We start from the raw sequence: 14,195 nt of genomic DNA on the forward strand, positions 1-14,195 counted from the left end.
CTGTGGGCAGAGCTGGCAGCGAGCTCCGGGCACTGTCTCCCTGCAGAGTCAGGCTGGCTTCGTTAACCATGGGGCTTAAAACTCCTTAGTTCTGAGGTTGCGGCCAGGCTGCCGGGAGGCTGCGGTTCCTCGCGAGAGGTGCCCATCTCCAGCAGCAATGGCGCAGAGGCAGCTGGTCCTCTGGGCTCGGGCTGGCCTCACCGAGGGTCCCGCGCTGCCCGTGAGAGCTGTCATGGGGGTCACGCTGCTTTGGCGGTGCTGACCTCTGAGACCTGCAAAGCGGGAAAGGACTGGTGTCACCAAGCTGGGTGACCCACTGCCCATGGGTCAAGGACATGGGCCGGTCATGGTTCCACCAGCACCTGGTCTCTTGCAGGTTGTCTTTGACCTCTGTGGGTCAAGACAAGAGGGAAAAAGTCAAGTTGTGCTCACAGTGAGTCAGGTGCCAGGCTCAGGCAACATCACCGTCAGCTGCCAGTGTCACCTTTGGAAACATTCTGTTTGCAGTGACGCTGGTATCACATTGGAACAGCCCAGCTATATATTGGGGGCCAGCCTTGGGGTGGCATCCCCATGGGGAGGGCAGGGAGAAACCCACCTCTTAGAGATGTTTTCCTGGCTCTTGCACAGTTAAGAGTCCCCTTTTGGCACAAATCAACTACAAACAGGCCTTGGGATCATCAGCTGCCTCCCAGCTGATGCCCATGGCATTTCAAACACAACATCACGAGAGCCAGGGATAATAAGCATGAAAGGCCCTTCTCAGTGGGACAGATAAGTGCTAACAGAGTTATTGCAGGAACAGAGAGAGACTACTGACTTTGCCACATGTAGGGCTGCCTATATCTAGGGAGAAGAAGACAACCATGAAGAAACCATCCACAGTTTCCCTGGGATATCCCTGTAATAAACATGCCATGGTGTGGACCCTGCCCTTGCTAATTCTGCATGTAATAAACATATATTCAAATGCTGGGAAGAAATCCCTACTCATTGCAGGAGGCATGGACTAGATGACCTTTGAAGGTCCCTTCCAATCCAAATTATTCTATGATTCTAAATCAGTTCAGCTGGTGCTGCCCTCGTCTGTACACAGGTTTAAACGAGCACTCCAACATGGATTTCTCTCCAGCCCTCTCCCAGCACCGTTTCCCTTCCCCTCGTCTGTCCTTATCCCCAGCACTGCAGACGGCACCCAAGGCATTGGTTGGGGCACATGCACCCGCAGCCACCACACGCCTCGCCAGGGAGAAGAGCGATCCAGGGACACCCTGCTGGGAGCATGTCAGCCCTTCAGGAGCCCAGGTGCCTTTGCTTTCTGCCCCTCACCGGCTCCTTTCACCCACAGCTATTAACTAGTGCATAGAAGGGATAATTTCTCTCAACAGTTTTCTCATTCTTGATGGAAAGAAGAGAGTTTTCACATCCCTCATACCATCCCACCTTCTCTGTCCTGCTCTCCAAAGGTACACTTGGCCTTTCATGAGCTGGGAGGAGACTTCTTGTCCCCAGCAGGACCTCCTCGTGGGAAAGCCCAGCCGCAGGCAGCTGTAGCCTGTTGGTGCCCCTGTAAGAGCTCCTGCTGCCCTTCAAGTTCCATAACCACTGGCACTTGCACTCCGAGGTTCTTCAGTTTTTTTATAAATCCCCTTAAGCAGCACCAGAGCTCTTCCTGCCTCCTGCTGCCCTTGCTTCTGCCTGCAAGTGGGACCAGGGTGGGCAGAGATCCCAGTGGAAGCTCCTGGGAAGGACAAGCTGTCCCAGGGAGTCCAGTTCCCGTGGGTGGTGGCACTGCAGGACACACAGTGCAACCTCCTGGCCCGCGCTCCATCCCAAACGAGCACTGGATCCTCCGTGCTGCATCCAGCCTGCAGAGCAGGTGCATGCCCTGCAAGGGGCCCCGTGTCACCCCACGCAAGGCTCCAGAATCAGAGGTGGTGTCATCACGTCCCAGTGCCCAGGAGGGCCTTGTCATTGCCCAGCAGTGGGGTGAGCATCCTTCGTCTTCAAGGCAAGATTTATCTCCAAGGCAAAACTTGAGGTGGGACAGGCAGAGTTTGCCCCAGGCTTTTCCCTGCACCCTGTCCACTCCATCCACCCCCCGCAGGCAGCAGGTGCTGGTCTTGGTTGGGCTGAGCACCATGAAGAGGCAATGGGAGAACCAGCCCCAGTATTCAGTCAGGTCTGTCATCCCCCGTGAGGACTGTGACAAGGTGAGACTCTACAACATCACTCTGCTCAGGACAGCCACCCTGCTGGGGTTCAGCAGCATCGTTCAGCCCATCTGCTTCCCCCACGTGAGCCTCTCTGCCTCGGACCTTCTGAACTGCTGGGTCTCAGGCTGGATCCATCCCACCACAGGTAGCCCCCGGCTCCTGTAGCAAAGAGCTCCCTCCAGCAGAGTTGAGAGCTGCCTGCCCGCTCCCTCCTGCCAGCAGCCCCAACGAGAGGAAGGGGAACAGGGCTTGTCCTGGGAGAAAGAAGCACTCAGTGGTCACCCATCCCTGTTTTTTGGAGGCCAGGGGTTGCCCAGAGCCACTTGTTCATGGTGGTCCCTGGGCCAGGCAGGGGAAAGTGCTGCAGCGACTTCCTGAGGATGCTGTCTGTGGTGGATGTGGATCCCTGCCCGCTGAAAAGAGTGGCTGCAACCGCATGCTGCAGCCATAGGATGCCAACAAGGTGGCAGGCTGTTTGGTAAGGGACACAGCGCTAACCCAGACTGGGCAGACATTTAGCCAAACCACATCCTCCCTCTTCTGCTCGTCTCCAGGCTGGGAGAGCAGCCAAAACACCTGCTGGACTTCCCCTGCTCAGTCCTTATAGGAAAAGATCTCTTTCATGGAGCTGGCAAATAGCAGGCATGGGAGACTGTCTGAACGTGTGACAGCCCTCTCTACATGAGCTGGGGGATGACTGTCTCCCTGCAGGCCTGTGGGCATGGCTTCTGGTCCCTGGACCTCTCCCACTGCCAGAGCCTCCAAAGGCCTTCGGTGTGGTCAAAGATGCTCGGGACACAAAACCAAGCGGGGTTCCTTGTGGTATGTACCAAAGGAGCAGGCATGGGGCTGGGCTGATGTGGGCACAGGCAGCCACAGGCAGCGATGCTGGTCATTTCATCTGGGGCTCACAGGGCATCATCAGCTCAAGGGCATCCAGCCCCTGATCCAGTGGTGGTTTGCTGCCAGTGATGATAAAGGACTGACCTGCTGTGATCTGCCCTGCTCTCACCCCAGTGAAGTCCACAGCTGCTACGTGCAATAGCAGGAGGGACACTGCTGAGACACAACCCTGCCTTTTTTGTCTTTCAAAAGGGTGATGCTGGCAACCCTGTCATGTGCCAGATTAGAGAGACTGAGAAATGGGTCCTGAAAGGCATTTTCAGTGAGGGCAGCATGAGATGCTATGGACTGTTCCTGTACACCCCAGTGTCCTACTACAGCGACTGGATCTTGGCCACCACTGGGGACAGGACCTCCCGCATTCCCCAGGGCACAAGCTGATCTGCAGGCTCCACACAAAGAGTGGGAAGAGGCTTCCAGAGAAGCAGTGAGGATATTTCAGGAAGTTGGTTCCAACCCCAAAAAGGGAAAGCAGAACTGCACTCATCTGAGGCTGGCCCATCTGAGATGATTTATAACTCCTGCAGTGGGAGATGCTTCCCATCTTCAAGGGACACTTACACTTGCCCCAGGTGCTTGGGAAAGGAGTAGCTGCTCCATTCTTGGTCTTCTGTTTCTTTAGGTAAATGAAGTACCCTCTTGTGATCAGAAAGCCTGCTTGGTTCATGCATGCCATGTTGAAATGATTTGCCCTATATGCTCACACTGCTCCGGTCTCTTCTGTTGTCTGTGCACACTTGGAGATGTTGAACTCCCATGTCTCCCAGGGAACTCCCTCTGCTTCCTCCTGCACTAAGTGATCACCAGGGCTTGCCCAGAGAGAAAGGACAGTTCCTGTGAACATGTCAGATTTGATCACCAGAGAATAACTGCCTGTGGTGACGGAGGGAGGGGGAGCACCCGGAGCAGAGCCAGCTGACCTAGCAGGGCCTGCGGAGCAGCCAGGCAGCAGAGCCTGGTGCCAGGCAGCAGAGCCTGGTGCAAGCCAGCACATGCTGGGACAGGCCAAAGAGATGGCCTCACAACAAAGCCATGAGTTTCTTTATCATTTCAGCAGAATTCATTTAATCTCACTGCAGCTTGCAGGGTGCTGCATTTACCCACTTGACAGAAAAATTCCCCACTGGGCTGGCTCCTTCTGCAGCTTCCACTGCCTGCCTTGCAGCATCAGACAAGCCTAGCGCTGGTTACCAGACATCTTGACCTGGTTCCATGCTCTGCGGTAGCTTTGCAAGGACATCTGCAAGAGGAGAAAGGAGAAGGCCTTAATATGTCCAGACAGCAGTGATATGTTGTAGAGAAAGCTGCAAGGCTGGAATCTATAATAGCCTGGCCTGAGCTGCTGTAGTGCTTGTCCCTTCATCCCCCGCTGCTCCAACCCGAGATCGGTGCTTGCTGTGGCATGCTGAGGAGAGCTGCTGCAGGTCTACGCCAGCTTTGGTTTCTCCCCTGAATGCCACAGGAAGCCTGGAGACCCCACACAATAGCACTGTATAGAAACATACAGCCCTTTGCATGGCAGCAGGGGTGTTGGACATGCCCTGCCACAGAGGGGCCGGCCAGAAAGCAGTTTTGTAGCCTCACTCTTCTCCAAGGGACAGCTACAGGTTTCTTCTTTAGCTCCTTGAGCCCTAGCTGCTCTCCATCTCCTAGAGGCTGGCAGGACTCTGGGCACTGCTGCATAGACAAGCTGGCTGCAAGCCAGAGCATGGGTCTCCCAGTCAGGGGGAGCAGCTGGTGACAAGGGATCTGCTTGTGCAAAGACAGGCCTGCAGGCAGGCTGCCCACCAGCTCTGGGGTAGCCACAGTCAGAGCCCTATTTCTGAACTTACAGCACTGATGCTTATGTGTCAAGCACAAACCCACACAGTTCTGGCCTCTGAGAAAGGCTGGACCACATAATAAGCCCTATCCATTGCAGACTGGGGTGCTGGGGGGCTAAGTGCTGCACAGGCACTAGCCCAGAGCCTTCCCCGTCCCAGCCACAGCTAAGCCCATCCCCACTCGAGGACAAGCAGGGTGTCAAAGTACAGGACCACGCTATCTGTCCCATCCACACCAGCCACTTCTCTCCCCACGCTGCTGTGCACACAGACATCCTGCACAGGGCAAGGTACAGACATGTCCTGCTACCTCCAGGTTTTGACTGTGCTTCTCTGTGTTTTCTCTCCATCTGCCCCCAAGCTGCAGGAGTTGGGGCAGGAGGAGAGTCAAAGATATGCTTGCAACTTTGCCATGAACTAGTGTGTGGAACTTGGCTGGCCTTTCCTCATCAGGGAAGAACCAGGATACAAGTGAGTAAGAAATGTTAAGTGATCAAAGAGGACTACAAACACTGAGGAGCCCTCAATGGCGCTGGAAAAGGCCGATGCAGGTTACATATGCAAAGCCGGAAATGTATCAGGCTGCCATACATCCCCTTCTCCTTACACACACGACAGGTTTCAGTATTGCAACAGCCCGACGGTGCTTCCTGTCAAACGACAAGCTGTGTGTCCTTGTCTTGACTTCTCCTCTGAGCTCAGGCATTAAAATTCAGCCTCCATCCTCAGGGCAGGGAGCGATCACCGCTCCGTAAACAGGAAGAGCCTCCGGCTCTGCCAGGCCCCGGTGCCGCGGCAGAACTCTCGCACGGCTTCCCGACAGGTCAGGAGCGAGCACCGCGGTCCCCAGGGTGGCACAGACGCAGCTCCCCAGGACTCAGCACCCAGCTGGCACAGATCCGGGCTCCCGCACACCCAGCCCGGTCTCACTCACCTCAGCAACCGCCACCTTCCTCTGCCAAGTCCTGATGCTCTTTTCGAGGTCAGTAACAGACATTTTCTTCTGCACGTAACTCATCACAGAGGGGACATCGTAGTCCAAGAGCTGCTTCTGCAGCTGCCGATTCACGCTCTCAGCTTCGGCTCGTTGCTGCCAGAGGAATAGGGACAGAGTGGAAGGAGATCGCAGGGAAATGTCCCTCTGTCAGCTGGTGGCCAGTCTTCCAGGGAAGCAGGCAGGCAGAAAAAATCAAACTTCCGGCACTGCAGGGGAGCAGGGGAATGCATCCACACGCATCCACCTGCAGCGGGTGTCTCCATCCCTGCCAGGCAGCACTGCAAGGAAGCCCCTTGAACCCACTTCCCAAAGCTGCAGTATCCCTGCCAGCCTACGTGTCCCCAGACTGGCATGACAGCAGTGCCACTTCCCCCTGGAGAGGACACTGCTGGTGAAAAGTTGAAGGGAGCACAATTTCAAGAAGCCAGTGTCAGGTCCCTGTGGAACCAGGGCCAAAATCTACAACATGGCCTGTTCTGCAAACCTGCTGTGCTCACTGGCACCTGCAGGAGCCCTGGGACTTGCTCAGACCCAGAAAGGCACACAGCTCATTGCTGGGCCTCAAAAGGGCATCAGTAGCTAACATATCACAAAAAGTCCCCCAAAGGATACTCCCTAGTGAAGTCTCAGAGCTTCTCTTACCTCCTCCACCAGAGCAGCTTCTCTTTCAACTTTCTCCAGAAGCACCTTCCTCTGGGAGATGTCTTTCTTCAGAGATGTGGATGTTGCCATGGCATCCTGCAGCTTCTTCTGGAACAGGAGAGCAGGACAGCATCAGTGAGCGCAGTGGCAGCTCCCAGCCACCTGCAAAGCCATCCCTCTTCTCCTCCAGCTTGGTCTCAGCTGGCAGTGAGGGAGCTCTGCGTCACCACTCGTCCCCTGCAGAAGGCAGCATCATGTCCTGGTCACGCAGCTACTGCTTCGTTATGTCCTCTGTGTCACACCACAGCACAGCCCACAGCACAGAAGCTGGGGTTTAGGACTGACCCAGACAGAATGGCTAATTGGAGAGAAGCAAATAAACACACCCAGCTGAGAAGCACTTTTCACTGATAAGGGCAGAGACCCAGTGACGGCTGCAGCTTGTGACATCTTTTCAAATGTCACAGGTTATGTAAAAAATGTATTTTCCCATGCAAGTTAGCACCAAAGCTCTTTCCTACAGGAATGATTCCCTGGGGCGTAAAATAACCATGCTGCAAAGCATGAACCCCATTGTCAGGCTGCAGCCAAACACAAATGAGGGCATCACTCCTCTTGGTGTGTTGGGCAAACCACCCAACCAAACTGCTAAGTCAGTGGGAAGGCAGAGAGGTGTTTGGTCTCCTCTGACTGAGAAAGAGAAGGACGCAAGAGCTCATGTGTGACCCTCAGAAACAGAAGAAAGACAAAACGGAGGTGCTGAGACATTCACTTACTTTATAGGAGTTAAGGACTTGGACAGTCTTTGCTGCGGTCAGTTTTAGCTGCAGCAGATCCTCGTTCTTCTCCTCAATCTTGTCCTGGTACTGGGCACTTCTAACCTGCAACTGCTGCATATGCACCTCACGGAGTGTGTCTCCCATCTGCTGCTTCTGCAAAACCCAAGGAAGCAGAGCTGTAGGTTGCTGACCGAAGGTGTGTCCCAAGTGAGAGGGCTTTGCCCTGTGGGGAAAGCAGACCTGAAGAACAAGGTCTTCAGCCTGACTGCAAACCTGGCTCTTGGGGAGAAATGCAAGACACAGTGTGCTGCTGAGCCTGGGCTCTGTGTCCTAGCTCAGAGGGCCCAGGCAGGGCAGTGCAGTTCCCAGGGAACTGCTCTGATCCACTATACATCTTTTCCAGGGCACGAAGGGCACAAGGAGATCTGCCAGCTTCCACTCTCTGAGACTTCTGGTCTCATCCCATGCATGCAGACATGTGCCAGGGCTGAACCTGGGAAGACGACAGTGCCCTTTGATAAAGGCAGCAAGGCCAGGAGCAAAGGAGGAAGGGGAGGAGGAGGAGGAAGAGGACCACGCATCTCTACACAGAGCAGGCCTCGTGTCTGCACTGGGCTGTACTCCTTCCATTCTGCAAGGGGACATCTAGTCAGTGCTTGTCCTCAATTCCCGCACGCACCTGCCTGAGCTGCTGCTGCAGCTTCTTCTTGAAACCTTTGAGCAAATAATTTTTTAAGTGAAACTTCTCTCTCAGCAGATCCTGAGGAAAGACAGCAGGTTATAGTGGAACAGCAGAGCCTGGGAGGAGAAAGAGCACCCAGACTCCACTCCTTACAATGCAGTTCCCATTCATCTCGTCCACACTTCAGCCTTCAGTGCTGGCTCAGAAAGGAGCCCAGAGAGAAATGCTGCTCAGTGTCACCCTGCCCCAAACGTGAGGGCATGGCCATGCACTTTCCCAGGTGCCACTAAGGGCCCTGCGTTGTCTGTGCTCACAGCTGTGCTGCAGCTCAGCAGCCTGGTGAGCACCTTGGCTAGTCACCGACTGACAAGTGTGACAAGGGCTGTCCAAACAGACTTGCTAGGACAGTCTGAAAACACAATGGAGGCCACATCAAAGTATGGGAAGCAGGATTTTCCCTAACCAGCATACTTGTCAGACAACAGACCAGCCTCAAAATTTGCCGTGATGCACTGACCCTCTGCCGATTCTTCTCCTCCATGTATCTCAGCAGCTTCTCGGCATCTAGGACACGCCCTTTCTTGCTGGAGGTGGTGCCGAAGATGTCTTTCTCAAAGTCAGTGATGGCTTGCTTAACATCAGTACACCAAACATCTGCTTCTTCAATGACTGCCTGTAAAAATAAAGTCGCATAACAGTCAAGAAGTGCTAACTTCCCTTATTCAAACAGCTTTGGGTATAGAGAACGCAGGTAAGGACTAGGCATGCTCTCTGCTCACATTACTAGCATTTCTTCTGTGGGAGCATTGAGTTTCATTCTGTACAGCCCAGGGCACATGGTGCAGGCTCATGCAGCACTGCTACTTCACTGAATCAAAAAAGAACAAGAAAAAAAATGTCTCACGTGCCCAAGTTTCAACATCTGTCACTCCAGCCTGACCTACAAACATTGCCAGTCTGACTAAGCCAACACAAGACAAATTACCATCCTTTGTTTACTGCATATGCCCTGTGGCCACATGAGAGGGACAGGCTGCCTGCTCCTGGCCACTGCAGGCAGCATCACTGCTCTGAACCGAATGCAGAGGTCCCTCCTTCCCCAAAAGTTCCTGAGCAGCTTGGCTAGGAGGAGGTCTTGGCAGCCAGCACAGGGAAGGCAGAGATGGTGTTGCAGCCACAAGGAGCCTGTGGCAGGAATGCAGTTGTGAAGACTTGGAGCATGCTCTGAAGAAAATCCCAGAGACAGCAGAAAGGCAGACCCTGGAGATGACTGCATGGGGCCCAGACAAATCAGGAAGCTTCTGGGAGCTGCTTGAATGAAAAATATGTCTGGCACAAAGGGCACACCTTCAAGAAGCTGGCAAAAAGGAGATTTTTCTTTCGAGCATTGACTTCTGCATCTCACACGGCAGATCTGAGATTCTCTGCCTAAAAATATTCCCCTCGTCTCTATTATTATTAGTTCTTGCCATAATAAGATCCATCTCTAGAGACTGGGCATCTTTGATCTCTGTTGGAAAATTCGGCTTCAAGAAAGGTGTGAGGTGAGAGGACAGTTCTGGCTCCCACTCTCAACTCAGGACCACTCACATAAATGCTCTGCTATGAACAGCCCTCACCAAGCAAGTCTGTCTTGCTGCCTGAGGGATGGCATGTTGAAAGATGTGTGAAAAGTAACAAGACTGTTTGACACCTTGGTGATCATAGGGGTCCTGGAGAGCCATACCTCGAGGTTCTTCAAGGCCTGCTCTGTGTCATCTTTCATCCTCTGGATCTCATCCTTCACGTCAGCCAGCTCCCGCTCAGCCAGCTCACATTTCTGCTCCACTGTCAGGCTTACAACAGAGTCTGATGCACTATACAGCCTGGATTTGTGCCTGCCACGTGTCTGCAACAACCAAGAAACAATGCAGATGCCATTAGAAAGCCAGCACTGTCCAACTGTTGCTGCATTTTCCTGTATTCAAACAGAAAATAATCTCAATGGTCCCACTAGAGGGATTCCAGCTTACAGCAAGGACAAGGAGGCCTCTCCAGAGCAGAGGTAACTCAGGGCCACACCTGGGCTGACCCCATCTATCCTCTCATCCACCCACAAAACCCTCCTACACGAGCACTTTCAGCTCAATTCAACAGGCAAATTCAGAGCTAGAGGTTAAAGCCAATGTGACAGCTTCATGTGGGCAGGTAAAACACCTCTTTTTAGCGCATACGCTAATTATTGTTTAGGACTGATGGGGTCTCCTACCACTGCCTGGGTCAGATGCTGTGAGGAGCTGAGCTTGCTGCAGAATGGGCAGGCTGGAGTATGTTCTCAGAAGAGCTGACACCACTTGGGAGCAGTTCCCAGTGCCATGGGGACATAGCGAGGTAGGCACTGCTTTGCAGAGGGCAAGTGCCCACCTGGCCAAAGGCAAGGTTTCTAAGGGCTGGGACTAACCAGAAAGTGGCTACTTCGGACTCAGGCAGATGCCAAAACCCAGTGCAGGACACTGGCTGAAAGGAGTTCTATCACAAAGGATCTACAGCTTCTGTTCACTGTGTCTCTGGCAAAATGTGACATTAGGGACAGCAGGTAAAAATCTGCACCAAAAGCTTGTTCATAGCTCAAGTGAGAAGGAAGAGAGCAGCACACTAAGAGGAGGTGCCCAAGTGTGGATGCACACAGGTCTGAGCCTACGTGAACTTCCCCAGGAGGCAGGAGAGGAGCAGAGCATCCTGCCACAGACCTGGCACAGCCTTGGGCGAGTCTCCTGCTTTCTTGGTACCAGCCTCCCTATTTAATTCTACTTCAAGTTATGCTGTGTGGGGGTTTACTCATTCCAGATCTGCCTGGCACTTGCCATTTAGGAGGACACAGTGCTGTCATGCACGGAAGAGACAGCATCAACTCAAGGAGGAGAAACTAGAAGGCAGCTGGGCTTTTACACTGGGTGCGGGAACAGCAAGGCAGTCCAAACTCTTACACCTACAAGACCAGAAGCACCTTTTTGCAAGCAGGTGCTTAGGTTAAGGGCTCACCACTACGAAGCCCAAGCTCAGAGGCTGTTGGGAACTTCGTTCATCACATTTCAAACTGAGGAGCTTGCCTGCTGACCTCCCATCAGGCGAGTGCTGAGATCAGGAGGTCAGAGAGGCTGCAGAGGGAAGAAGGGTTATGACTCTGTACAGTAAGGTGGCAGCCAGACCCAAAAAAACAGTACCCGTGGCCATGCAGTTGCTGCCCTGGCTCTGGAGCAGTACCTGCGAAAGCTCTGCTGGGGCACTCTGTGCCTCAGGCAGCTGTCGGAGCGACGGGTCGCCCGGATCCATCTTACGGTACCATTTCTCAAACATTTCCACCTCCATTTGGAGCAGGTCATTGGCGTGGCTGCAAGGGAGAAGGGGTCGGGCTGAGCCCTCGGCCGAGCTAAGCACCGTGTTGGGGAGCAGCTGAGCCAAAACGCGCGACCGCAGGGCACAGCGGGCAACCCGAAAGGGATGGGAGGGCCAGAGGTCACCCCAGCCAGGACACAGGACCACAGCCAGACCCGGTCCTTCCCGGGCCCAGAGCAGCCGGCTGAGCCTGGGCCAGCGAGTCCTCCCAGGGTCTGCGGCAGGGAAGCGGGCAGCTGTTTCCAGACCCTGACCACAGCGGGGCAGCACCCCTATCCCACCCGGGCCACCACCTGGGGATGGTGCCCTGAGCGGGGGCAGCCGGAGGCTCCCAGCCCCGCCCAGCCCTGCCCGACCCAGCCGGTTAAGGGCCAGCGGCGCTCCCGGCCCGGCCCCTGCAGCTCCCAGCAGGGCCCCGCAGCCCGAGGACCCCCAGCCCGGCCCGGCTGCCGGTACCGGGCCTCCTGCAGCTGCGCCCGGAGCTGCGGCAGCGGCAGCGACACCAGCGCCCGCTCCGCCATGGCCGTCTCCTGGCAACGGCGGCGCGGGCAGGGACGCGTGGGGAGGACGGGGAGACATGGGAACACAGGGACACACGGGGGACGCCGGGATGGGGCATGGGATACAGGGGCGACACAGGCAGACGTGAGGGGACAGGAGGCATGGGACATGGGGGGACACGAGACACGGGCCCAGAGAGACAAGGGACACGGGACACGGGGACACATGGGGGATAGGGGGCAAAGTGGACGCAAGCATAGGGACAGGGGCCATGGGGACATGGTGGGACATGGGGAGGACATGGGACGCACGTGGACATGGGACATGGGACACTCATAGGGAAAACGGGGACATGGGGACACAGGGACAGGGGGTATTGGGGGGATACAGGGCCACAGGGACAGGGGGCGTGGGGACACGGGTGGACATGGGACACAGCATGGGACATGGAACACAGGACAGCAGGGGACATGAGGACGGGGGAATGGGGGGACAGGCGGCACGGAATATGTGGCCACACAGGGACACAGGAACAGGGGGCATGGGGAAACACAGGGGCACAGGGATACACGGACATGTACAGACACACATGGGGGTCTCATGTCCACATGCATGCACTTGCACGCACATCTGGACGCACATGCACACACATCTGGACACACGTGCACACACACAGACACAATGTCACACGCATACACGTGCAGTGCAAATGTATCCGTGGGAGCTGGCCAGAGTGACACAGGGGAGTGATGCTGAAGGGGCAGCCCCCCACGGGGTCTGCAGGGGTGCCCATCGCTCCCAGAAGCTCCTGGTTAGGCACCACCTTTGGGCTCCTCCTCGCCAGACACACCAGACAGGATCTGGACCATCAGCTGGGCGGCAAAGTCTCTGGAGGGGCGCAGGCAAACGCTGGGCCCCAGCTCACATTTAGGGTGCACCTGCACCGTGGCGAAGGTTTCTCTGCCTGTGAGGCTGCAGTCTTCCTCTTAGAGGCTCTGCTTTATCATGGTCTGGCTGTAGAAACAGGGAGAACAGTAGCACCAGTCTGGAAGACAGCTGCCCCCACAGGCACGCCTAATTTTAGGAACTTTGTGAGAGTGTGGAGCATCGTTTCTAAGTGTCTCTCTTGCTGGATCCAGAGCATGGCACAGCCATGTGCTCTGCCTTCCCTGTGCTGGATGCTCAGGACCAATGGCAGCAGGTGGCATGTCTGCTTAAATGTGCATCTCACCCCCAAAAGTTCGTGATGTGGCTGGTGATGCATCTCCATGGCTTTTCTGGGATGAGGGATGCAAATCAACCTAATTATACAAACAGGAGAAAAATCAATGCCCTGGCAATGCCGGTCCTATTTCTGGCTAGAACATGTCAAAACTCATCTTCAAAACACATCTTGAATCATAACTGCATCCGATTCATGGGAGGAACCATGCTTCCCAGCATCATCAGGCGCAGGGATGAACACCCCTCATTGCAGGACCTTCATCACATGCAGAACTCAATGCCAACAGTCAAGAATTTTGAGATAAGAAGGACAGGACAGCATGTATGTGACACAGTCTGGAGGTGCTCTTTGCATTCAGAGTTGTACAGGGATCCCATGAAAAGCTTAACATGGGGTCACGAATTAAAAGTTGTGTTAAAAGCAGTGCTTGAGCAAGCTGGCTGATTAAGATTGCAGGGATAATTGTAACACCAGACTCTCGTTCTCTGCTCTGGCCCATGTTTTGTGATGCTCCAACCTGAGACAGCCGATATTTCTTTGGTAGGATGGGGAGAGGCTGCTCAGTGACCCAGGGGAGCGGGGATGACATCTCCGGAGGGTCCGGCAGTGTTGTGCCAGAGGTTTTGCAGCTGCAGGAATGTGCAGTGCAGATTTTAAGATGTTTATAGCTCTGTCCAGCTGCGCAAAGCTTTTCAGAAGTCAGCAGGAGACTCAGCACATCTCTGCCCCCAACCTCAGCCAGTCTGCGGTTCTGTCAAGTTCCTCCAGAAGAACCGGGAGCCCTTCCTACATCCAAGGTCCCACCTTGGGGGCGACAAGAGGTGATGGGGTGACAGGAGGTAATGAGGGACTGTGACAGGAGCTGTGGCAGGTGACAATGGGGGTGACGGTGGAACAGGGGACTGACCAGGGGTGTGACAGGGCTGAGGTGGGGTGACAGGGGCGGCAGAGGTGACATAGGTGCGACAGGGTGTGATGGGGTGACAGGGGTCTCAGGGTGTGACAGGGTGTGTCAAGGTGACACGTGATGGGGACAGCAGGAGGTTGGGTGC

The 14,195-nt window shown here is 54.9% G+C and overlaps 1 protein-coding gene across 1 annotated transcript; it reads right to left on the bottom strand.

The window, feature by feature from the left end:
* Positions 1-3,819: 3,819 nt before the first annotated feature.
* On the bottom strand, positions 3,820-11,938 carry CFAP263 (cilia and flagella associated protein 263). Its single transcript, XM_065641225.1, is given in 10 exon segments — positions 3,820-3,992; positions 4,224-4,359; positions 5,877-6,032; positions 6,582-6,689; positions 7,358-7,513; positions 8,040-8,120; positions 8,560-8,715; positions 9,769-9,930; positions 11,286-11,412; positions 11,874-11,938. Coding segments are annotated over 10 exon segments (1,320 nt in total).
* Positions 11,939-14,195: the final 2,257 nt, after the last annotated feature.

The sequence above is a fragment of the Caloenas nicobarica genome, chromosome 9 (genome assembly GCF_036013445.1).
Source record: "Caloenas nicobarica isolate bCalNic1 chromosome 9, bCalNic1.hap1, whole genome shotgun sequence".
Classification (NCBI taxonomy): domain Eukaryota; kingdom Metazoa; phylum Chordata; class Aves; order Columbiformes; family Columbidae; genus Caloenas; species Caloenas nicobarica.